This window comes from Leptonychotes weddellii, chromosome 3 (assembly GCF_054177405.1).
Source record: "Leptonychotes weddellii isolate Sample4059 chromosome 3, ASM5417740v2, whole genome shotgun sequence".
Lineage (NCBI taxonomy): Eukaryota > Metazoa > Chordata > Mammalia > Carnivora > Phocidae > Leptonychotes > Leptonychotes weddellii.
Window position 1 is genome coordinate 10343938 of NC_138371.1, and position 25199 is coordinate 10369136.

Here is a 25199-nt window from a genome sequence, read left to right on the forward strand (position 1 = left end):
TTCTTGACCAGATCTCCTTATTGATCTGGGCTAAATAAACTATTTGAGAAACCAAAAAGCCCAATTCATTCATTGTCAACTACATTTCCAGTAAAATTTCATTTGTAATGTGTTGAATAATTATTTATCAAAATTTAAATTTACTTGGTTTTGGTGGATTATATACTACTTCTCATCATAATGACAAATAAATTCAGGTGAAAAAAATTTAGGACTTAGAGATTTGTGATCATAGAAAATAAAAAGTAATTTATATACATATTTTTGTTGCAGAGAAGTATGGTAGGGTGATCAATATAAGATTTTCAAGTATAAAAATATATTGCACTATGATATATGTAGGGGAGTGGAATGGAAATATGAATTCAAGAAGAAAAATGATATAAAATTTCTAGCTGTTAAAGAACTTGTGTGCATGAATTTTAAACTGATGGTGGTGAGAACCATCCTTATGATGGTTATGATGGTCCATTAGCTACATCTAAAATAGTGCTGTAGGGCACCTGGGTGGCTCAGTCGGTTGAGCATCCAACTCTTGACTATTGAGTGTCCAGCTCAGGTCATAATCTCAGGATCATAAGATTGAGCCCTGTGTTGGGCTCTGTGCTAAGTGGGGATTCTCCTTGAGATTCTCTCTTCCTCTCCCTCTGCCCTCTCCCACTCATTCTCTCTCTCTCTTGCTCTCTCTCAAGTCAATCAATCGATCAATCTTTTAAAAAATTTAAAAAAATAGTGCTGCAACTGTTGTTATTTTCTAGGTCACCATGTACAATGTTCCAAATTATACTTTGCAACTATTTAAAGAGAAAATGAAAGTTTTTAGAGGTTAACTTGTAAAAAAAAGAAGAGGGGGTGTGCATAATTTAAAAACCATTCCTAGGGGAGTATGAGAGCAGACATCTGCAGGCTGCCATGCTTAGGTGTCTACTGGGAGAAGAGATACATATTGGAATCAAAAAATCCCAATTCTACCACTTATTAGCTCTGTGATTTTACACCAATTACTTAAATGGACCTAATTTGTTTTTTTTTTTTACAACAGAATCAATGCTTTCCTTACTAAATTGTGGTGAAGTAAGTGACTTGATGTGCACAGCACTCTTAGCAGAGGGTCCCGGATGTAATCAGCATCACTTTCTCTCCACTTCCCCCAAGGCTGTATGATCCTTCTTTCCATCTCCCTCTTTCTCCTTTCCTCCATCAACCCATGTGTATTGGTCTTATCTTATATCCTCTATTAAATATATTTGATTCACATTCTAAAGGTCCCAAAGTATCTTCTGTAAATTCATTCATCCAACGAATTATATATATAAAGCACTAAATGTATTCCAGGCACTATTATGGCACTGGGGATAACTGTGAATAAAAAAAGACAAAATCCCTATTGTCACAAGGCTTACTAAGTGCATAGTGATGAGGATGCATTGACGGCTCCCAATCAGCAAGGTCCTTTCACTCATGAGAGACTAGTTAGATTTCTGCGGATTGGTCCATCTGTCCACCCAACCATGCATCCAGCTGGCCAGCCATTCAATTACAAAATGTATTGAGAAACTCCTAAGTGTTAGGGCCATGATCAGGCCCTAACACTTCTTGTTCTGAAAGTGACCACAACAACACTCTATTTTAATAAAATCCCTTTTTGTACACCCTTTATCACAATATATGTGGAGATTAATTGCATCATGTGTCTTTTTGGGGGTTAAATGCAAATGTCCCTGGTTTTCTTTAATTTTTGACTGTTTCCTATTTGTTTAAAATAACGAGTACCTTTTGAATGATTCAAGCCAGTATGTGTATTCCTTCCAAATCAATAATTTGTTTTATTGAGACTTGCTCCCAGAATGCAGCTTCAAAAAGTATTTAAAATGATGGATTTGGGGATAGGAAATGATCTGGGCACTCAGAGTGATTCTGCTTCTACTTGATTTTCAAACTGTATCATGGAAGGTGGTTCTACCACCTACTTGGAGAACTAGTCTCCCGTAAATACAGCATTGAGTTAGTTTATCCAGATTTTATCCAGAAATTTAAAATTAGCTCCAACACTCCCAGTTTTCCTCTCTCTACCCAATTCTCATTGGTACAGGTCTTCAGAGAAGCCAGAGTTTTTAAGATGAGGCATTTCAATTTCAAGACACTTCAATTTCAAGACATTCCTTTAAGCCAGAGATCTTTTATCAAAGATACAGAGTGCTTGGAGTCAAATTCTTTTTTCTTTTTTTTATTGAGATAAAGTTCACAAAATAAAATTCACTGTTTGAACCCTTTTAAAGTTTCTAATTCAGTGGTTTTTAGTATATTCATAATGTTGCACAACCATTACCGCTAATTCCAGAACATTCCATCACCTCAAGAAGAAACCCTGTACCTCCCAATTCTCTCCTCCTCCAACCCCTGACAATTACTACTCTATTTTCTGTCTTCATGGATTTGCCTATTCTGGGTTTTTCATATACATGATACCATGTAATATGTGACTTCTTTCATTTAATATAATGTTTTCAAGGTTCATCTATGTATCAGTACTTCATTCATTTTTATGGCCAAATCCATTGTGTGGATGTAGCACATTTTGCTTGCCCATTCATCAGTTGATGGACATTTGGACATTTTTGGCTGCTATGATTATTTATATACAAGTTTATGCATGAACATAGTGTCACTTCTCATGGTATATACCTAGGAGTGGAATTGCTAGATCATATGGTAATTCTGTGTTTACTTTTTGAGGAACTGCCAAAATGTTTTCCATAGCAGTTGTACCATTTTATATAAAAATATTTTCATATGTATTTGCTGTTTGTGTGCAAAGTGTGTCTTTCTATACTAAAGGGTTCCTTTCCTAGTTTCAAAAAGTAAAAAACAAAAACAAAAAAACTCACTTAAGTGAATTTTAACTTGGATTTTCAAGGGCAAATGTTATGTAGTAGAAAATACCACATAACAAAATGAAACAATAACTTTTATATGAGCATTATATACACCTCTCTTTCATTTCTCAAAAACATATTTATGACATAAATAACTGGAAATTATTTTTATTTCTAAGAATGAAATTGATATTTATTCAGTTTAATGATCACTAAGATTCTTATAAAAAAATTGAATTCCCCTTTTAGGAAATATTTCCGTTACTATGAATGATGAAAGTCATTGTTTTCAACATTATAATGCATGTTGTGTTTTAAGAGATATACTTATATTTAATATATATAAACTTTAAACCCAGGGCATAGAACCTCTCTTATAAGTCAGAGTCTTCTGGAAGAGAAGAGAAACCTGACAGAATTTTTTTAAAGTACCAAGACTTGAAGTAATCCATGCACATGGCGTCAATAAGGTGCTCATTCAGGTGGATCAAGCCCTTGGCCGCAGATTCCTGGTGAGTGTCCTTAGTGTGATCACTTGCTTTTATTCAATAATTTTTCCTAAACGTTGGTTTTATAGTTATGAATTGTCTGAATGTTTCATGTGTCAAAAAGCCAAATTGTTCCAGAAATCTGTGCATTATGACTGCTTTTTTTTGTGATTCATTTTTATTAAACACCAATACTCTCCTTGAATTACACTCCCATCATCACCAATGGAAAAGACACTCATCTAAAGGCTGTGGATTCTTGCTCTATTACTAGGTTTGAAGAGCAAATCCTTCCTAATGTCCAGAGCAGCAGGGGCCCTCTAACTAGCAGAGTTAGGACAGGGCGCTTCACGGGTATGGTAGGCAGAATAACAGCCCCTGAGGAGGTCCACATCTTAATCCCTGGATCCTGAGAATATGTTCTGTTACATGGCAACAGGGAATTATGCTTGTGGATGACATTAAGTTTGCTCATCAGCTGACCTTGGGGAGATTATTCTGCATTATCTGGGTGGGCCCAGTATAATCACAAGGATCCTTAAAAGTGAAAGAGGGGGAAGGAGAGTGAGAGGCAAAGAAGGAGATGGGACAATGGAAGCAGAGGTCAGAGGGATAGACAGACTCGACTGGCCATTGCTGGCTCTGAAGATGGAAGAGACCATCTGAACTACTTAACTCTTCCCTAACTGGTTCATATTATTTTCCTTCCCTTCCAAACCATCTCCCCAGTCCAGATAGGTTTTCTTCCCTCCTCCCTCCTTCCAGCTGGTTCCACTTAATGTCATTCAGGGTACACTGGTCTTTGCACTGTCTCTGAACACAGCTGCCTCCTTCCCTCGCTCCTCTGCATTTCATTCAGAGAGTCGTCTCCCTTCCCTCAGCTACCCATCTGGGTCTTGCCTTCAGAGTGTCCCCAGGGTCCCAGGCACAGTGAGGATCCCATTAAAGGGCTGTGAGTACTTCTTGACTGATTAGCAAGAGGGAAGGTAATGATGACAGCCAGAGAGGGGATAACATTTATCTTGTCACTGATGACAGCGGCCTATTAGAAATAAAAAGAAGCTTTCTGGGATTTATTCCTTTGTTCTTTCTCTTTTTAGTTTGTTTTGCATGAAAATGAACAGTTTAAATTAATCTGCATTTTTGCTGTTTCATAGGTCACTTATACTTATCCTCTTTTCTGTACAACATGTATATGGGGTAAGTACATTAATTAGCTCTGACTGCATGCATTACTCTCGTTATAAACCTTTTTGTTTCAAGCAAGCCACTCTGTGGGACTCAGTTTTCTTATCTGCAAAATGAAGGGTTGGATTAGGTGAACTCTGAGATTTCTTTTCTATTTTACAGTCAAGACTGCTTAAAAATTACCCAGGTATTGGAGATTTCTTTATTTGATAACATAATCTTTTGTTAAAACCTTTTTTTTGAGAGGGGCAGGAAGCAGTTGGGCCACTTCAAGATTAAATCAAGAAATATAAGATTAAATGTGAACATTTTAACTCTGGAGAAAGATAAGCCTAGAATATTCTGTAATAAGATCTCCTTCTTCTGCTTCCTCACTGAGGAATCTGAGTTATTAAACCCAACCCCAGACATTTCTGGGAAATTACACCACAGACCGCCTGTAACTCGGGTAGATCTTGAGACAACGGAACTGGTTCAATCACTATTGAGCACATCTGCATCTGTCCATCCTCTCTAGCTTGGATTTACCCAATCCAATTTCTGTATTATTTAAGTTAATAACATAGGTCTTTTCAAAGCAAATCAAAATAGAAAGTTGCCTTCTATTCTCCTTTTCCTACCAGTCAGGAACAGAAAGCACACATGTCAAGGAATGAGAAGCTCTCCCCAATTAGGGATAGTCAGACTTGCTTCACTTAGTTCACATGCATTTAAGAGCATCATCTGAAATAATGAATGGAAACACATTGAAATATATATGCCTGGATTTTTTTTTACCTGATTCTTCCAAGTTTATTTTCTGTATTATATTCTTTTTTTTTCTCCCATTATAAGAGTCTAGAGAGTCTTAAATTTCACTGCCTTTGTTTCTTATGTTCCATATGAGTGAATATAATTCTTGAACCAGACTGTTCTAGCCTGGATCCTTTTAGCAAATTGTACTATGCAGAGGTTTTAAAGATTTCGCACAAAAAGTAGCTTATACTATAGTTGGGTTTTAAAGGTAGTGATGTAAATCAATGCAGTACCTATGGAAGGCAACTTGGCATTATCCACCCAAATTGCTGTCAATCCTGTTGACACAGGGATTTCCCTTTTTGGAATTTATCATACGTATTTATACTGACTTGGGCATAAAGAAAATGCACAAGAATACTGGTTGCAGGGGAGTGTTCAGTAACAAAAGAAGGGAGATAGCTAAATACCCATCAAGAAGGACTAGTTAAACAAGCTATTGTACTTCATCCGATGGAGAGCTGTTCTGTTAACCTGGAATGACTGTGAAGGTGTCTGATTAAGAGAAAACAGAAAGGTACAGAGAAATATACCATTTGGGTAAAAATAAAACAAGACGAAAATCACCAAAGAGTGCATGTGTGTGTGTGTGTACGTGTGAGTACATGTGTGTATGTCTGCATGTGCGTGCATGTACATGTATGTGCGTGTGCATGTACGTGCTCGTATGTGATCATGGCGTGAGCATGCTCATAGCTATCCAGACCCTCAGTGAGAACAGTGACTACCTCTCGGTGAGGGAACAGGGAGCCTGGGTTGGAAAAGACAATTTCTTTTTCCATTATACTTTTGCCCTATTTGAATTTTTAATTATGTGCAAATGTTTTTCAAAAAAAATTGAGGTAGACCTGTAGGACTGGTTATTAATCTAGAAATTAAGAACTTCTTAAACTTTTTATTCAACATACGTTTGTTTAAAAATATCTGAGATAAAAACGGATGGGTATTTTTCTGGTTTCCTCTTTGAGGAGTAGTAACATTAGTTTTTGAGAATGCCAGTGTATTGCTGGTGAATATGGTTTATACTTTGAATATTTCCTTGTCTAAGATAAGGTCATTATCTTTGTCAAATGGGTTTATATGATCTGTTTTTGAGGCACAGCTTCTTCCATTACAAATGCCTACCCCTTTTAAGGTGGCATTTATTGAGAAATGTCTAATGTAGAAGAACTTCAGAGACTAAAATTACCTCTTGCCTTTTTCTCTTATCAGTACTAGTCAAAGCTTTATATGTGACTATTTCTGTTTCTTTATTATAATCTGCTAATTTATCTTAAACTGATTCTTTCCTGAAATGTAATTTTGCTGCAAACATCTCTGTGATGCTTGGCACAATTAAGTAAAAAACAAAACAAAACAAAACAAAAAACAAACTTGCCTTTATTATCAAGCCAGCTAATCAACGACCTTCTTTATCCGGTTGTTTTGATATCTCACTGAACACATAGTAATGAATCCCAACCTTAAGTGAACCCAAGTGTTCAGACTAGTTATTTTAAGTGTTTTCATGCTGTCCCGGACCTGGGCATTTCATTTTTTTTCACCTTATCAGGGTTTTGAACTTGATGTTTCTGCATTCATAGATAACAATGTGACTCAAAACTCAAGAGGCATATATTTCTGAAACTTCAAATACATTTTTTTAACTTAACTCTTGTCAAGGTTCACATTCTTATATACTTTCAATGACCCTAAGGAGTTTTGTTTATAATAATGTTTTTTTATTAATGCTTAATTTAAAGATTTTTTTTTATTGCATCTGAGCCTATTTTTCTAGAAAAAAGAGGTCTAAATTGTGTGATTGAAAAAAAAAATTCTGGATAGACTCTTTTCCCTCCCATACACATATTCGTATACATGTGTATGTGTACATGTGTGTATTCATATGTACCCATAGTCAGATGTAATTTACATTTATACTTATGCACATAGGTGTATATGTATGTATAGAGGTCTTCCATCAGAACTATAACTATTGGTTCGAATGTTTTATGTTCCCTGTCATACTTTGGCGTAAAGGCTTAAATTTACAGCCTTGAGTGTAAAAGCTCTGTCAATCATAGAGATGTGTGGTTAATACCTAAGCATTGCAGTGAGGGCTGGACCAGGCAAGATCATGAACTAGGCCAAATTTATCCCTGGTGCCCTTCTGATATTCCTATCCATGTTCTCAGCTCCTAGCACCTGGAGCTGCTTTTGCCACCCCCTCCCTCCCAACCCACAGCCCCAGGCTCTGAAGGAATGCTCAGTGTCCATTGTCAGCGCAGGTGCGTCATGGTGGCTGTTTTGTTGTTAAGGTGTCTACTTATGGAAATAGTTACTCTGGGATTATGCTTTTGTACCAAAGTGACAGATGACTCTGGATACAGACCATGAGGATTTGTGAGAACAAGGGGCTGATTCTTTCCAAAAGGCACGTGTGTGTGTGTGTGTGTGTGTGTGTGTGTGTGTATGTGTGAATGTTAAGAAAATATGTGAGTGTGGAGTAACTCTTTAAAGAGAATGTTGGAGAGAAGTTAGGGAGAAGTGGAGAAGGGGCCCAAAGGATTCAAGTTCAGGAGCTTTCTGGTTGAGAGGCACATTAGAAGAACCATCTTAGAGTTTCAGCAACTTCCTGGAAAGAGTTGTCACGTGAAGTTCAAGGCTGTGATTCAAGCAGTGACCAGGAAGGACTCGATGGTCTTGGAGGGGAAGCAAGAAGGTCCTGAAAAGCAACTGAATTTATATTTAAGTGAGACACCATTGTGTACTTATGATTTTCCTAACCATATAGTTTACACTCTAAGATGATCCACAACTTAGTAAGTGATGTCTTGGTAGAAGAGAGACATTGCAGAAGATTCTGGCCAATGAAAAGTGGCTTCAGAAATAGGCTTTTTTTTTTTTCTTTTTAATGCTAGCTCACATGAACTTTTATTTTGCTTGCATAATCATCTGCCCTCTTATCAAGCCACAGTGTAAGTTCTTTGCCTTTTTATATATCAACATTAGCCTTTTTTTTTTGCAGATCCAAAGGTCAAAGTACACTGTGGAATTCTCGTGGGTTAGGGAAACCAAGGTGCTTGTTAGAAAGTACACATCAGGTACTCAGCTAAGTGAGGAATACTGCTTTACTAAACCAGATGCTTCACTTTCCAGAGTGGAAAGAAGTTTGTGGGTCCTTGCGGAGGAAGAGATTGCTCAGTGTGCCAGTGCTTTCATGAAAAAGGGTCTCGGGTAAGTGATGTAAAAATCAGCATGGCCAGTGGGAGGGAGATATGGGGAGTTGCTAATCAAAGGGCATAAAGTTTCAGTTGTGCAAGATGAATAAGCCCTAGAGATCTGCTGTACAACATCTTCCTACAATCAACAATGATGTAATGTTCACTTAAAAATTGGGGGAGAGGGTAGATCTCATATTAGGTGTCCTTACCACAATAACATTTTTAAAAAAGATAAACATGGACGGCATACTGAAATTTGAGCCATTGTGAATGCTTAATATTAAGTAGCCCCAGATTCTTAGCATGTTCTGGTAATTGTCAGTGTTTATATGTTTCACAGTTAAAGTTCTGTATATCCTGATAAGAGATCCCAATTATATTACGCTACGTGTCATGCTTGGAAGTGCAAGCCATGATTCGCCCAGTGTTTTCTACGACACTAGTCTTGTGAACTGCTTTATGCAAAAAGGGTCCTCGTGTCAAATGGTCCGTACTGGGTCACCACCATCTTGAAACTCAGGTTGTATATCAGCATTTTAAAGACTCTGAGAAGTACCGCAGCGAGTGGAGAAAGAAGGCTTGTTTAACCTTATTTAAAGTGGTATATCCGGACATTTGACTAAAAGACCCTTTTTTGGATAACGCCTATTGAAATCACGCGGAATAGTGTTCTATAGTTGAAGTGATAGCTACATTGATTGTGTGCTTCTCATGTGTCAGGCGCTGTTCTGTGTTCTGAAAATGCTTTAGCTCTCTGGCTCCTTGCAACAGCTCTCTTACCATCTCATCATGCCGACTTTGTGGGGCAGAAGATCAAAGCTCAGAGAGGTGCAGTGTCTTGATCAAGTCCACCCGGGATGGCCCTCTGGGTGACTACACAAGATTCTCTGTCCTGCGATGCACAAGAGGCCTCTTGGCTACTGTGTATCAGGTCATTGGAATATTTGTGGACCTCTCCCTTACATTCTGACAGTAGCAGTCGGCAGCCCACTAACTCATTTGGGCTAGAGCATTAGATCAAACAATTCTTTTGACTAAAAATACTCCCACGATCTTACAAGAAAAGAACATGCTTCAGAAACTTCAGACGGTTTTTTTGGAGTCAGATCAATGATTCTGTTGGAACGAGTCCACATCAATCCTATAGGGCGTGATGCTCAAAAAGCACAATTCAGTAAAGATCAGTCTACAAGGACGCAAAACATCTCCTAAAAGAAGGGACCGTGTATTTTCCCCATAGCTTCACTTTATCTGCACACAATACATGTGCAATCTGCCAGAGGCCCCTCTGTTCGGCTCTCTCCCTGAAGGCAGCTACCTTATTGAGCTTCTGCTATGGCAAGTCCCTTTCTGCTTAAGCTGCTTTGTTTCTTTAGTACTTCAAAAACTTTGGTGCTCAGAATTTATCTTGAGCTTTTTTAAGCTGCCTTCATGATATAATTTAAAAACAAAAGGGGCAAACTTCTAGTTTTAAAATAGTAAGTCCTGGGAATATACTGCAGAGCATGGTGACTATAGTTCATAATACTGTTTTGTATATTAGAAAGTTGCTGAGAGTAGATCTTAATAGTTCTCGTCCCAAGAGAAAGAAAACCAGTAGCTGTGTGATGATAGATGCTAACGAAACAATTTGTGGTCATCATTTTGCAATATACACACATAGCAGATTTTGATGCTGTATACCTGAAACTAACATGGTGTTATATGTCAATCATATCTCAATAAAAATTCTTTTAAAAAGTAAGGATGCCTAAAGCTAGCAATCTAAGAAGTGCTTTAACTTTTTTCATATAAATGTACACATTATTCAGGGGGGAAAAGCCTGGCCTTTGTGTGAATTTTTTTAATATAAACATACCAAGATCGTATAAACGAGAAGGAAAAGAAACCAGTGCATCTAAATATTAAGACCCTTTGAGTTTAAGACCCAAGAAAAATGGATCGATCAGCTTTGTGAGAGGAAGGGGATGGGGGCACCACAAAACAAAGAGGAACAGGGCGCCTGGGTGGCTCAGTTGGTTAAGCGACTGCCTTCGGCTCAGGTCATGATCCTGGAGTCCCGGGATGGAGTCCCGGGATCGAGTCCCGCATGGGGCTCCCTTCTGGGCAGGGAGCCTGCTTCTCCCTCTGACCCTCTCCCCTCTCATGTGCTCTCTGTCTCTCTCATTCTCTCTGTCTCAAATAAATAAAATCTTTAAAAAACAAAAACAAAAACAAAGAGGAACAGTTGCTTGGATAAAGCTCTGATTTAAATGAGGCTGAGAGTCATTTTTAGTGGGGACATTTGGCGATGTCTAGAGACGTTTTTTTGGTCATCACAGCTGGGTGGCGGGGGCGCTCTTGGTGTCTAGTGGCTACAGGCCAGGGGAGGTGCTCAGCACCTACGATGCACTGGCCGTCCCCACACCATAAACTTACCCGTCTCCAAAAGCCAACCGTGCTGAGGTCGGGAAACCCTGCTCTAATCCCACCACAGCTCTGTGAGGCTGCTGCGACAAATACTGTCCTCTTTCCATACAAGGAACCTGAATTTCCAATTGCTAGTGTGTGGAAGAGGCGGGAGCCACACCCTGGTATCTGACTTCAGTTTCAGCGTTTGGCCCACCATCACGAGAAGATGACGTCACTCAGATTCGAACACCAGACTTTCGTCATAACTTTGTGAACTCGGGTGCGCACCCGAGCCTCGGCTTCCTCGTATTTACACCATTAGTCCTTTCTGTTCTGTTTCCTGGGGTGTTCGGCAGTCACAAGCAATGCACCTTGCGTCCCATACATAGCGCAGTGTCCGGTGCCAGGGGTGGCGAGGGCTCAGGGGCTGGGCCGCACTCTGCCGTCGGTGTCCCTGTTCCTGGGTGGTCAGCGAGAGCAGAATGCACGACACCCGTCCACCTCTGCCCTTTCGGAGACAGATGGCTCCCACGCGAAGGCTGCGAGTTGCCGGCAGCGATTTCGATTTCGGGCTGGGAGTTGGGGAGCTCGGCTTGTGCATAACTGGGAGGTGGTGTGGGAGGTGGGTGCTCGCAAGTGCTCAGCAGCCGGCCAACTCACATACCATCTCTGGGGCTGCAGTGACAGCTCAAGGGGGACTGGAGAAACAGGGCTATGCGGAATCCCGCAGGGTCGAGGAGCCTGTGAGTGGCACAGGCAGGCATTCCTCAGAAGGAAATGACTCCCCTTTTAGGGGTGAATGCCTGAGTGAGTAGTTCAAGCCCGTGTCTGGAGCAACTGCTGGGAAGCCAGGCCGGCGCCGCGCCCGTGGAAGGACAGGGGTTAGGGTTGGAACGGGGACCCACGCGGGAGTTTGAGGTGGCGCTGGGGTGTATCGAAGGCAGGGAACCGAGGACGGGTGCCTTCAGTTCTGACAGAGTGAAGTTCAGCCGCATCAGTGGACCCTGGAGGCCCCCGGTCTAGCTTCCCCGTGTGTTTCCACCAGCGACCCCTGCTGCTTCCCCTTTGCCTCCCCCCCACCCCCGCCCCTCCGCCCCTCCGCCAAGCTGCATCGGTTGCGCCGCTCACTCTCCCTTGGGCATAATCTGAACCTTCTCACCGGCCTACCCTTTTCCGGACTGTCTTCCCACTTGCACTCAGCCTCTGTCTTTCCTGCCCTCCCCAGGGGAGCTCGGTGGAGACCCCAGCCCTCCCAAGGCGTCCCCTCCAACTCCTCCCAGCCAGTGCCGATGCCCCTGTTAGGGACCCCGTTCCCTTCCCTCGTACTGCTCATACCCGGGCCTGTAGGTCTGTTTGGGTGTGAGCGTGGATGCCCCTGACCCTCTTGCTGAGATCGTAAGCATGCGCTCCTTCAAGGTGCTCGTATGGACACATGTACAATGTTGATGTTGGCTCCAGGCCCACAGTGGACACTCTAGAATCGAAGCTGCTTACTTGTGTTTGACCCCTTAAGAACTGGGAGTCCATTTCTTGTACTGCTTGGAGATGATCACAGTAGATGGCACATAAAAGGCTCTTAGTCATGAATCAATACATTAAAACCAGACTCCAGCCTGGGCAGGGTTGGGAGCCTGGAGCGTGCCTGCAGGGACACCTACCATATCTGCAGGGGGAAGCAGAGTTAGCAGGGAGCCCCTCACTTCCGTCCTCCCCCTACCCACACACACACATCGTTTAAACCTGTTATTAAATGCATAATCTCAAGTAAATTCAAATTCCCCTGTGGCGGGACGCCTGGGTGTCTCAGTCGGTTAAGCCCTTTGCCTTCGGCTCAGGTCATGATCCCGGGGTCCTGGGATTGAGTCCCTCATCGAGCTCCCTGCTCAGTGGGGAGCCTGCTTCTCCCTCTGCCTTTGCCCCTCCCCCTGCTTGTGCTCTCTCTCAAAATAAATAAATAAAATCTTTAAAAAATATTCCCTTGTGGCTTCAGGTAGGGCCAGAAATAAGTACTTAGAGCAGTGGCAGCAATCAGGACCCTATAGCTCCAGGTAGAGGGTGGGAGATTGGAACGCCTGTGGCTTCTTTCGGGTTCAGAGTCTCAGCTGGGAAGTAAGGGTCTGTACTATGGGGCTGGTCCTGTCCCTCCAGGCCCTAACAGCTTCAGGTTCTGTGATGTGGGCGTGGCCTTTTACATATAACAGCTATATAATGGGCTTCCAAAATATTTTGCAACTATGCCCTAACATCTCCCCTAACCTCATGGTGGTCCCTCTTTAAGGATATGAATGAGGTGGCATTGGGCAAGATTTTAAAGTTTTCTTTACTAATTTCAGTGGAGGAATCTTCATGTTTTTGATGGCTGCCTCTATGCAGGGAAAATTGTGTGTCTTTATAGACTAGGATGGGACCTTTTATAAGTTCCACTTTAGTAACTAGCAGGATACTAAAGACACTTTCTACAGCTTTTTCCAGAATAAAAAATATATATCCATATTGTTTTTCATTCAAGGGAGTCTAGCAGCTGTTGAACTGTTAACTGTTGTATTAAGAACTTTATAATTTGGTGGTTTTTATACAAGGGGTCAAATAACTTAAAACTCAAGACCTGTCTTAGTTTTTGTGGTTTGAAAGCTAAAATCACACATTAGCAAATCAGTGTTTCATGTGGGAATTTTAAATCATTAAAAAATGTACAAGTATTTTTCCCCACAATCTCATTCATTTGTCCCTCACACTCCTAAGAGCCTGCATTCCGTGATAAAAATGGAATTTGCTTGGGGATTTTAATTATTAACATTTTTCACCATTAAATTATTTGCACACAAAGTTCTAGAACTCTATCCCTCACACAGCTGTATTCTAGTACACTCTATAACTGTGGCCTGATAAATGGTACAGAGCAATTATTTTTAGGTCCCAAAGCTTACATAAGTCACTTATGTTATATTTTGGTGTAAGCCGATTCCATGGACAACTGACAAATTTGATCTGTCACCCACCTCTTAGATTTTTGGTTCTGCTTTCTTCTCTTCCTTCCACATCTTTCTCCTCCAAGAATGCACTCCCTAGCTCATTTTGTCTCTGTTGGAGAATTCTCTGAGAAATGATGCCGTGCCTGAGGGAAGTCTCAGGGGTTTTCAGGGGACAGCAGGTAACCTGAGTGAGGGGCCCCGGGAAGGGACGTTGGCCTTGGGGACTGTGGGGAGCCGGACAGTGCATTTGTCACGTAAAGGCATCAGGACCCAGAATTGGAGAAAACATAGTGCCTACGAAACAAATTTCCCAGTACAATTTAGCTCACCAGCTGTTTACAACTTTGGCTTTGCTTGTTAAAGTGTTCCCCTGTCAGGGATAGTAACCTTGATTTCTGAAGAATGAAAAATTTGCAGACGTGAAAAGAATGGATCTTCAGTCATAGGTGCTGGAGGGAGTATTTCTGAACAGGGCGTGGGAAACCAAGTGGGGAGAGGGAGGATACATGCCTATCATTTCATACTATTTGGCCCATTAATAATCATAGTGGTAGAAGTTGCAGTGGCAGCTCGTGTTCATACACAAGAATGACTCCAACTAACTAACATGGCTTTCAGTATGCTGACAGAGCTCTCTCTAAATCTAGCATTTGTGTTGGAGAAGGCAGGAGAGAAAACCAGCTTATATTTGCCTACAATGTTGTAGAACATGTTGTTTTTCCAAACAGGCCAGGGGTGCAGAATCTCACTGGGGAATCCTAGTGGCAGAGTAGGTCTGAAGGTAGGTTTTGGCGTATCTGCCCTGATCAGTCACCTCATTAAATTGCCAGTGATTTGCAGCAGAGCCTTTGGCCTCCTCATGTGGAGTTCAATTCCATAGCAACGAAGACTGCTGAGCTCTGCGACCCAGCGTGAACTGAGGCCGGGTGGCCGCAGAGCTCAGCAAATGTGGGACTACGCTGAACTTGAGAGGATCAAGGTCATTACCAAAGGGGAGACAGCCTTGTTGTTGGTGAGAAATAAGGGCTAGAATACAGGTGCTTCCCAAAGCAGGCCATATTCCCCACAGGAAAATGGGAAGCAGTATTTGTAGCTCTAGAAAACCTCTCCAGTGCAAGGGTAACATCTGACTAAATTAATTAAAATGCCGAATTCCAAAAAGGTAAAAGTAGATTTCTTCTTTCAAATACCATTTTCAGTAAGTTGCCAAGAAATCCACAGGGAAACAGCCATGTCTCCATGCTAATTTTTTCACTCCTCTGTCATAGGAGCTTATCTGCAATTCATTCAGCAGATGGCCATTCATTTGTCCCATTCATTCATAGTCATTGCGCATTTGCCCTGTGCCTGCCATCATGAGGCTTTGATGATAAAGAAAAGGTCCTGTGGCCTGGAGCTCAGAGACCAGCAGAAGGGACAGAGATTCACCTTTTGGCCATTATTTCTGGGTGCCTGAGGAGTGCCAGGCACCGTTAGGAGCTTGGGGTGCATCAGGGTAAGAACTGACAGAGATCCTTGCTCTCTCCCTGGGATAACCTGATGCCCTAATTCAGTTTTATATGGGAGCCTGTGTGGGGGGTGGGGCGGGGCAGGCGGAGACCGCAATGGAGTCAGAGGCCACCTAGTGATGGCCCGGAAGCATGTCCCGACAGTTCCTAGGGCGGCCATAACAAATTACCACATGCTTGGTGGCTTAAAACCACAGAAGTTTATCTTCTCGCAAGTTCTGGAGCCAGAAGTGCACGAGCAAGGGGTTGCTATTTGCCTTACTCCCTCCACAGGCAAGAGGGGAGGCCCCGTTCACTGCCTCCTCCAGCTTCTGTGGCTACCAGCATCCCTTGGCTTGTGCCCATGTTGCTCCAATCTCTGCCTGCCTTCACACCGCCTTCTCTGTGTATCTGTGACAAATCTTCCTCTGTGTCCCTCTTATAAGGGTACATGTAATGGCATTGAGGACCCATCGGAGGATCCAAGATCAAGCCCTCCTCTCAAGGTCCTTAACTTTAGCACCTCTTTTGCCATCCAAGGCAACACCCGCAAATCCTTTCTTTTCATTTTTTTTTAAAAGATTTTATTTATTTATTTGAGAGAGAGAGAATGAGAGAGAGAGTACATGAGAGGGGGGAGGGTCAGAGGGAGAAGCAGGCTCCCCGCCGAGCAGGGAGCCCGATGCGGGACTCGATCCCGGGACTCCAGGATCATGACCTGAGCCGAAGGCAGTCGCTTAACCAACTGAGCCACCCAGGCGCCCCCGCAAATCCTTTCTTTTTGTGGCCACCATTCAACCCATTGTGCGAGGGTCTGGGCTGAGAGAACGGCCTCTGTTCGGGTCCTGAAGTGAGAAGGAGACGGGCTGGCATGTTTGAGCAACCAAAAGTAGCCAGAAAGGTTTGGTTGTAGTAGGTGAGGGAGCAAGGGACATGAGGTGCAGTGGGAAAGGCAGGTACAGGTCCTCCTGTCTGTAATAGGAAGGCTCTGAAGGATTCGGAGAAGGGTGGAAGCATGTTGGACATAGGTTATAAAAAGATCATTCAGGCTGCTGTTTGGAGAATATGGTGAGTGTGCGTGGGGGGCGGTGTTGGGGGAAACCTGTGAGGGGGCTACTGCAGTCCCCAGGTGGGAGGTGAGTTTGCTTAGCAAGGGAGGTGCGCGAAGAGGTAGGGGAAGCAGATGGGTGGCAGGAATATTTGGGAGGCAGGATTGATAGGAACGAGGGGGACAGTGCAGGTAGGTGGGAGAGGTGTGAACAGCTGTACAGGCAGTGATGTATGACCGAGGAGCACATTCGAGGGCATGATCGTGGGTCCACAAGTCCCGTTTTGGATTTGTGGAGCTGGAGGTCAGTTGAATATGGCCAGGGCTCCACAGAGAAGTCTGGGCTAGGGAGGGACGTGGAAGGGTTGGTTGTTCAGCATTAGATGCCGTTAACTCCATGGAAAAGGTCAAGTTTGCCCAAGAGAAAGTGAGAAGAGGCCAGGGCAGCCCTGTGGAGCTCCAAGGGGCTTCTCCCAGTAGGAGGAAGGGGATGGGCACAGAAGACACAGGAAAAAACATACGGAGAGGACAAGGGGCGGGGACACCGGGAGAACAGAGTGGGGGTCAGTTGGTTCCAGCTCCTCAGGGAGGCTACCAAGAGCTCTCCACACTGCCTCATTCAGTTCCCACAGCAGCTGTATGATGTTGGGCTGCTCTTACACTGTTTTCAAAAATGGGGAAACCATTCTTCAATAACCAGGTTCAAGAGGTGACTTTATTTATGGCTCAGCGGCAAAGCCCTATCTTCTGGTTCTCAGAGCAGTGTTCTTTCCACTGCACCACGCAGCCTCTTTTTTTTTTTTTTAAGATTTTATTTATTTATTTGACAGAGAGAGAGACAGCGAGAGCAGGAACACAAGCAGGGGGAGTGGGAGAGGGAGAAGCAGGCTTCCCGCCGAGCAGGGAGCCCGATGTGGGACTCGATCCCAGGACCCTGGGATCATGACCTGAGCCGAAGGCAGACGCTTAACGACTGAGCCACCCAGGCGCCCCACCACGCAGCCTCTTAAGAACACAGCTGGAAATCCTGAGTCAGTGCTACTCCAGGCTTAATGGACCAGTTTATCCTCTTATTAACAAGAGAGGTGATCTTAAGGTACGAGAAAATACCCCGCCACTGCAGTCCAGTCTCCTTTGACTGTCTACTCCATGAATAACACCTTTTTATTATTTATTTTTAAAACCCTTCATGATATCCAGCAGTTTTTCCCATTATAGGGGAAGACCCTGGGGGCACTTATTTAAAGGATCTACGCTATGCATGGAGTCCTTGTCGAGGCTTTAAGTGATGTTACAGTGTCACCTAGTGGGTGAATCTTTGAATTACAGCCAAGCGTGAAAAAGGCAGGAGGGGGTGCCACTGAATTGTTCATTTTAATTATAAAGTCTTAATCCATTCAGTAGTCCATGAGTTCATGTTTAGAATGTATATCGTGCAAGGCAGTGGCCACGGTTCTGGAGTGGTAATAAAATGTACACAGATCCCTGACCCCAAAAAGCTTATCAGAATACATCACCCCGAGCAGATATTAATTAAAGTAACATGCATGAAATAATAGTGAAAAATAGGTCATGAGTCTAGTTAGGTGTTATTTTAGGGTGGACAGAAGAGTTTGTACAAGAGTGAGATCGATCAGGACTGGGGTAAAAAGAGAAGCAGCAACTGGAGTCTGAGGACCTGAGTCCGAATCTCTGCTCCCCTAGGTGATAGTCCAGTGGCCTCTGGTCACTTGCTTCATCTCTCTGAGCCTCAGTTTCCTCATCTGGGAGACAGAAAAGTAGCTACAGGGTGGCCTCCTGCTTTATGGATGTAAGGATTCCATGAACGAATGCACAGCGCTGTGTCAGTGCCTAGAACAAGTACCATTGCTCCACCACCACCAGGATGGTTTTGGTTGGAGGAAGGTCGAATCTGAGCTACAGAAGGCACACGTGTGATTGGAGCAGAAGGCGTAGGTGAGCAAATGACAGGGAGTAGGTTTGGCTGCGGTGGAGAAGGGCAGACTGTCCCCATTACAGGGGGTGATGAAAGCAGTGACAGGGGCAAGAGAAGACTGAGGAGGAGTTGGCAGTTGTCTGTAGAAGTGGGTAGAAGCCCAGAGTGAAGGAAGGGAGGGCGGCTGGTGCTTGGGTAACCCACGCGAGATGACAAGACCAGGACAGGGAGTCTCCGCAGGGGGATGACAATAAGACAGACGCATGAGATTTAAGTCAAGGCAGGAAGGGTGCCCTTGGCTGCAGGGTGGACATGGAAAGCAGGGGAGAGCTGACAGCCGTGTGGTGAGCTTACATGACGGAAGGAAAAAAGTTGCCATCTGCTGGGGTCTGGGAAGAGGAGAGCAGGGAAGCCAGTCTGGGAGTGATGCGCTCAGCTTCTGACGTGATGAGTGTGAATTAACGGAGGAGGAAGGTTCAAGAAGGCGTCTAGAAAACAGTTGGACCTACAGGATAGGATTAGAACATTGGATTTGAGAACGACAAAAAGAGAGGTCTTTAATTAATTTGATGAATACTGCTGTTTCCTAAAGAAACTTTACAAAAGAACATAGAGTACATTAAGATAATTTTCTTTTAAGTTTAAAATAAGACAAGGCTGGAGGCAACGGACAAGGCAATGACAAGGTCTGGGGAGTGGTGGGCACACAACCAAACTCCATAAATAAATTCCTTCCCTTCCTGGACACTTTGATGATCACTGTCATGGTCTTAGAGACCAAGGGTGATTTGGGAATGTGTGCATAATTAGTATAATAAAAGCATCTTTCATAGTCATTTGTTCATTCATTAATGAATGAAGGAGGGAACAAACGTACATTTATACTTCTTCGCACTGATTCAGCTTCTGGTTGGGAAGGAACAGAGAGCTGTCACAGACAAAGTGTGAATGGATATGTATTTGCAGTTGTCTCTCTGTAGTTATTTCTCCCAAGCCTCATACTGCTAAAATGACAAAGGGTTTCTTAGATTTTTGTCATTCCCCAAAGGGTTTGGTCCCTGGGGGCAAGCACATCAGTGGCAGCCCAGAGGCTGAGTTGAAGATTTTGGTTTTAAAAATGTACATATTTTCTCATCTGTTCGTCTGTTCTACCAAGTTGTGAAATAAAAATGATTTGATCTTAGCCCTGCTCAAGAGCCGTGCCTGATATAGATGATTCACAAGTGACAGAATCCTGAAGGAATGCCCTGGCCCCAGAGGGCTGGGTGACTCTCTCTCCTCTCTGATCACCGTGATCCTCTATTTGTACAGCTGGCCTGGGAGCCTACTGCTTCTGCAGCCTCAGGAGGGAGGCAAGTAGGGCAGGTCCAATGACATGGTGTCAGCGTGGGCTTCGAGGAGGACGGAGGGGATGACCTGTGGGACATCACAGGGCTTTCCACAGGTTCCTCAGCTGCCAAGATGACTGTCATTTCTGGATTCAGTGAATCTTTTCTGATTTCGCTCTCGCTGAAAGTCATAAGCCACAGAGGCAATTCTGTGCACACAGTAGCAAAAAAAGAAAAGAAAAAAAGGAGAAAACAAAAGAAAAGAAAAAAAAGAAAGAGAAAGGAAAGGAAAGGGAAGGGAAAGAAAGGAAAGGGAAGAAGGAAAGAAAGATCAGGGAAACTACTTCTGAAAGTCAGTCATTCATTCCACTAGTGTGCATTTCTTTTTTCCTTTTTGCTAGCCTGAACCCAGTGTAGAGCAATCCATTGTATATCATGTTATTGTTCATAGGTGGACAGTGCATAGTTAGGAGCAAAATATTTCTTTAAAATTCTTTTTTAAAGATGCAAAATTCTTTTGATTATTTAATGATTCTCTAGTTACAGAAATATCTCCTATGGGCTTGTTATTTATGTCTGTTCATCCTGAAGTTAATTCCATTATAGCCTTATAAATGAGTAAGCTCAAATATTTACTTGTATGTTACAGTTTTGTTTTTTTTTTTTAAGATTTTACTTATTTGACAGAGAGAGACACAGCGAGAGAGGGAACACAAGCAGGGGGAGTGGGAGAGGGAGAAGCAGGCTTCCCGCGGAGCAGGGAGCCCGATGCAGGGCTCCATCCCAGGACCCTGGGATCATGACCTGAGCCGAAGGCAGATGCTTAACAACTGAGCCACCCAGGTGCCCCTATGTTACAGTTTTTTTTAAAACTGACCTACTTTTAAATATGAAATAGTTTAAGGAGATTGGCATTATTCTCTATATTACTGTGGATAAATTATTTACTCAAACCGGATGAACTAGCAATGACTATTTCTAAGACTGGCGTTTGGAAAAATTTCATGAGCAGCTTTCTGACAGATTTAATATTGTGATACAAGGTTTAGTGTGTTTCTTTAAAAAATTTATCCTATAATGAATTACCTGTTAATATGCAAAAAAAACTAGCACTAACTATAAAACAAACCACAGGTTTCCCCAGCGGTTGTAAATAAGTTGGCATTTAATATTTTATGCTAGTTTTTCCACCTGCAAAGTAGGGGTTATATTTACCATTTAATATGGTTGAAATGAAGGTATGACAATGCTTGTGTTCTCTCTCAACGAGAAGTTACGATATCATTGCGGTCAGAGCCATTGTTCATGATGTGGGGCTGTGTGCTCTGCTCGCCTCAATGTGGAATCATTGACTGTTTCACTGTTCGTATTATTTTCTTAAGTATTTATTGTCCTTCCTACCATCATAGCCTTGGGCATATAGCCTGTGCCCTGCAGGAGCTCATGGTTAGCATTTGTGGGGTTGGGGGATAAAGAGATGGTCACTGTAATAGGCGAGGGTGTTATTATAGAAGCATCTTGGAGAGCCATCTAGTTCTGAAGGGTGTGTGAGGGGAGGGCAGGAGGTTGGGGAGTCTTTCCATGCGAGCACTGAGAGATGACCTTGGGAGTGGGAGGGACAATTCTGGGACAGGACGCCAAGTCTGTGAAAGAACAGAGCTTATTCAGAGAAGGCAAGGAAGTCAGTGTAACAGATCAGGGCAAGGGAGGAGGAAGGGCATGGGGTCCAGAGTTGAATAATGCAAATAACCATTCCTTGGTTTAGATGGCACCTTCTCAAATCAGAACCCATTTCTATCATTTCTATACTGAGTGGCGTTTTATCATTCTTACCACCATTTGTACATTTCCACTCCTTTTTTTTTTTTTTTTCTCCCCAAAGTTCCATTAGCTCACTGGATCTGGCCTTGTATGTCCAGAATGAAGCACATTAAGGAGATTTATAGGCAGTTAATTGGCTGTCTCTTTCTCACTTACCCTTTTATGTTTAAATGTACATTTTGTTGTTTCTAAATGTTACATTATTGTAAAGTACAGCATTCACAAAAGATAATTTAGGAGGTTTTTTTGGTAAATTACCTGTAAGATGAAAAGATAAATTCCCAAACTTAAGGAAAAGCAGTTAATTTCCTGAGGCTTATATTCAGGAAATCTTACTAAGAGCAATTAACATAGGTTTAAAAAAAGTAGTTGAAGTCATTATTTATTCTTTTACATTGTTGTTTACAATTTGTGCAATATTTAAATTGATATGCCCTCAAAATGCCCCCAAATGATTTGTGCCTATATAATTACATTTCATATTTTATTGTTGTCGGTTTTGTAATACATATTTATACATTTAAGCTTCCTTGAAAATTCTAAGCTTTTAGTATTTTTATGGATACTCAATAAATAGTAGCTGTTATGATGATGATGAAAAAGCATGAAGAGAAGGGCAGATTCAAATGAAGTACGATTTTGATTTGTGAAGTTTAGGCAGGTGTTAAAGGTTGTTGATAATTGTTGAGTCGGTGACTTCATGGTGAAAGAGAAATGTTAGTCTTTTAAGGTTGCATTTGCTGTTGGTAAATGGTAACATTGCCCTGGCTTGCATTTTCCCTCCTGGGGCATGACAAAATGCTATTTCTTGTATATCCTTCAAGAAATATTCCTTTATAAACATGCATTTAGAGAAGATGTGTGTCCATTTGTTTCTCTACAGGTGGGATATGACATGCAGCTTGTTTTCCCCCCTTTGAACAATGAACTAAATAGTTACTATAGTAATTATAATAATATTATAAATATAATAATAACAATAGTTAGCATTGTGCCAGGCACTATGCCATAAACATATGCCATGCATTATTCTTTTTATGTTCACCAGCCACTGACAGAGAAAGAAGCTGAGGAACAGAGAGGGTAAGAAACATGCCCAAGGTCACACAGCTAGTGGGCCTGGGCTTCAAACGCAGGGGCCTGACTGCAGAGCCTGGATGTTCAGTCACTGTCTTCCTCATGAGCATTGTGAGGGTGATCTGTGTCAGCTCAGAAAGCCTTGCTTGCTCTCTTTGATGTTCAGGCCTTCCACATTTCCATCAGGTCTGTTGCGTCTGTGCTCTGCTCTGTGCCCTGGGGGTCTCCAGCTGCCAGTCTCTGCGTCTCTCTGCGGGTGCTCTCAGAGCCCCATTCGCCCGCTTGGCAGCAGGCACTCTGCACCCACCACCGTGGTCCTCCAGCGAGAAGCTGAACACTGCAGCTCCCTCGCTCTTGGATGGGATCACACTGAGGTTGTGTATTCTACCCTGATTCCCCGAGTGCCTGATCTGGGGTGTATTCCAGTGACCCACCGGTAATGTTACTAGAGTCGGATTCTTGGGCCCGACAACAGAAATGAGGCTGGACCCCAAAATCAAAGGCCCAGGCAAGGCTTTCTTGTGGCTGCCACTTGAACTGAAGGGAGACTCAGCACCAACAGAGAGTGTGGTTAGGCTGACCTCTCCAAGCAATGAGCAACAGGGAGGCCTCGCTTATCTGGAGAAAGTTCCAGTTCACTATGCTAATGAGGGAAAGGGGGGAAAAATGCCTCTATCTGATTGGTTAGCAAGGGCCTAGTTCTGATTGGTTGGCAAAGCCTCGTCCTGATTGGTTGGCAGAGCCTCGTCCTGATTGGTTGGCAGGGCCTCATCCTGATTGGTTGATATTGGCAGGCAATTCAGGCAGCTTACTGGTGCTTTTGGAGCCGGGGCTTCAGGTTGGTGGAGCCTCTGTTTTCAATCGAGGTTGTGTATGGAGCTGGGTTCTGGTTCTGCTCTGTAAGAGAAGCGGTTTAACACTACAGCAAACAGAAAGTGCCCCAGGTGCATAAGGTTTTTCATTTGGGGCTTGTTCCCATGGTCTCTAACTGTCTCAGTGACTGGCTTGATTCTGCACACTGATTGCGGGCCTTCCCTTTTCTTTAACTTTTTTATTGTTATGTTAATCACCATACACGGGCCTTCCCTTTTCTGTGTTACGTCCCCGCTTCCTTACCCTATCTCCTTTGATTCTCAAACAAATGTTTTGCATTGACTCCTTGTCCTATGCTTTGCTTCTGGGGCACCCAGGCTAAGACAGGCTGTGTGGTGTTCCATTGTATGAAGGAACCAGAAAGAAGAATATCAAGATGACTCCAGGATTCTGGCTGGATTAAATGGGTAGTTCAGGAAGGTTGACAGTGGATTAAATTTCGGAGGAAAATCAAGAATTCCATTTTGGATCTTTTTTTAAGTTGGAGGTATCATTATATCCAAGAAGATGTCAAGGAGGCAGCTGGATATGCTCAGTCTTCTGGAAGTTAGAGAGGTCTGTGCTGAGATATATAAGTGGTGCTATATGAACCCATGATATTTAAAATTTCAGTCCTAGAGGGAACCATGAGTGTACAGACTGTGGAGAGAGAGAAGGGAGCCTGGAACAGAGAAGAGAGCAAATCATAGGGGGGCCAGGGAGCGTGTTCCTCTGAGGCCAGTCTTCCCTACTCCAGAATAGAGAGAGCTGTGAGACTCAAAGCTGCTTCTAGTGGGCAATAACTCAATGTCCATGTGGTGCATCAGCCCATCTAAATGCAATGGAGGACAGGCAACAAGGGAGCAGAGAGTTTCTCATGTTTGTACTGGAAATGTACCCACTGTGGGTTCAGGGGGAGAACTGAGCTCATGAAACTTCTTCACCTAAAGTAAGAGGTGACCCTTTCATTCATGGAAAGTCAGATTGCACAAATATAAATTGACATGGAGAGTCTACTTCCAAATTAAGAAATAGATATTAGGTAAAAAGCAGCTAAAAAAAAGAAACGTTTTCCACTAAAAGGACAGAAAAATCATTAGCCATATGAAATTTTAAAAAAGATCTGGCGTATTTCTCCACTCTTGATTTGTGTCACTAACATAATCATAATGACATTTTGATTTTTTTTTCTTGCTTTGTTTTGCAAGTTCCTTGCTTTGCTAAACAGCTCAAGATTTATAAATGTCATCGACAGAATGAAAGTAGTAGAACTATAACCAAGTTGTGTGTACGTGTGTGTGTGTGTGTATAGACATGGAATAATTCAAGCTTATTGTATGCTTTAAATTCAGATTGAAAAGGGCAAGGTTGATGTTTCTTATTTTTGTGATTAATAGATCATTTGTGCTTTTATTATTAGTATTTGCTCAAACTCTAATTTTCCAGTCTTTTGTCAGCCAAGTGAGCATGTTTGTGTTAGAAGACAGTACTTAAGAATCAGCCAGCCCTCTGCCTTTTTAATCTTCCTTCTTAGGGTCAACCAGGACCACTGGGGCCACAAGGTCCTATTGGACCCCTGGGACTGCCGGGACCCATTGGCATTCCAGGAGAGAAAGGGATGAGAGGTGACAGTGGTCCTCCTGGGGCAGCAGGTGACAAAGGTGATAAGGTAAGACTCTTCTTAAGTGAGAAATTCTTACTAACAACTCACCAGCGCTACCATGCCTGATTTTTTTT

The 25199-nt window shown here is 42.8% G+C and overlaps 1 protein-coding gene across 1 annotated transcript in view; it reads left to right on the forward strand.

Moving 5' to 3' along the window:
- Window positions 1-25199, forward strand: part of COL4A4 (collagen type IV alpha 4 chain) — a 90399-nt gene that overhangs the window by 13350 nt on the left and 51850 nt on the right. Inside the window, exons 3-6 of the mRNA XM_081815302.1 lie at window positions 3236-3388; window positions 4522-4564; window positions 8486-8563; window positions 24997-25131. Coding sequence (XP_081671428.1) covers window positions 3327-3388; window positions 4522-4564; window positions 8486-8563; window positions 24997-25131 — 318 coding nt within the window. The 5' untranslated portion in view covers window positions 3236-3326. The remainder of the gene's footprint in view (window positions 1-3235; window positions 3389-4521; window positions 4565-8485; window positions 8564-24996; window positions 25132-25199) is intronic.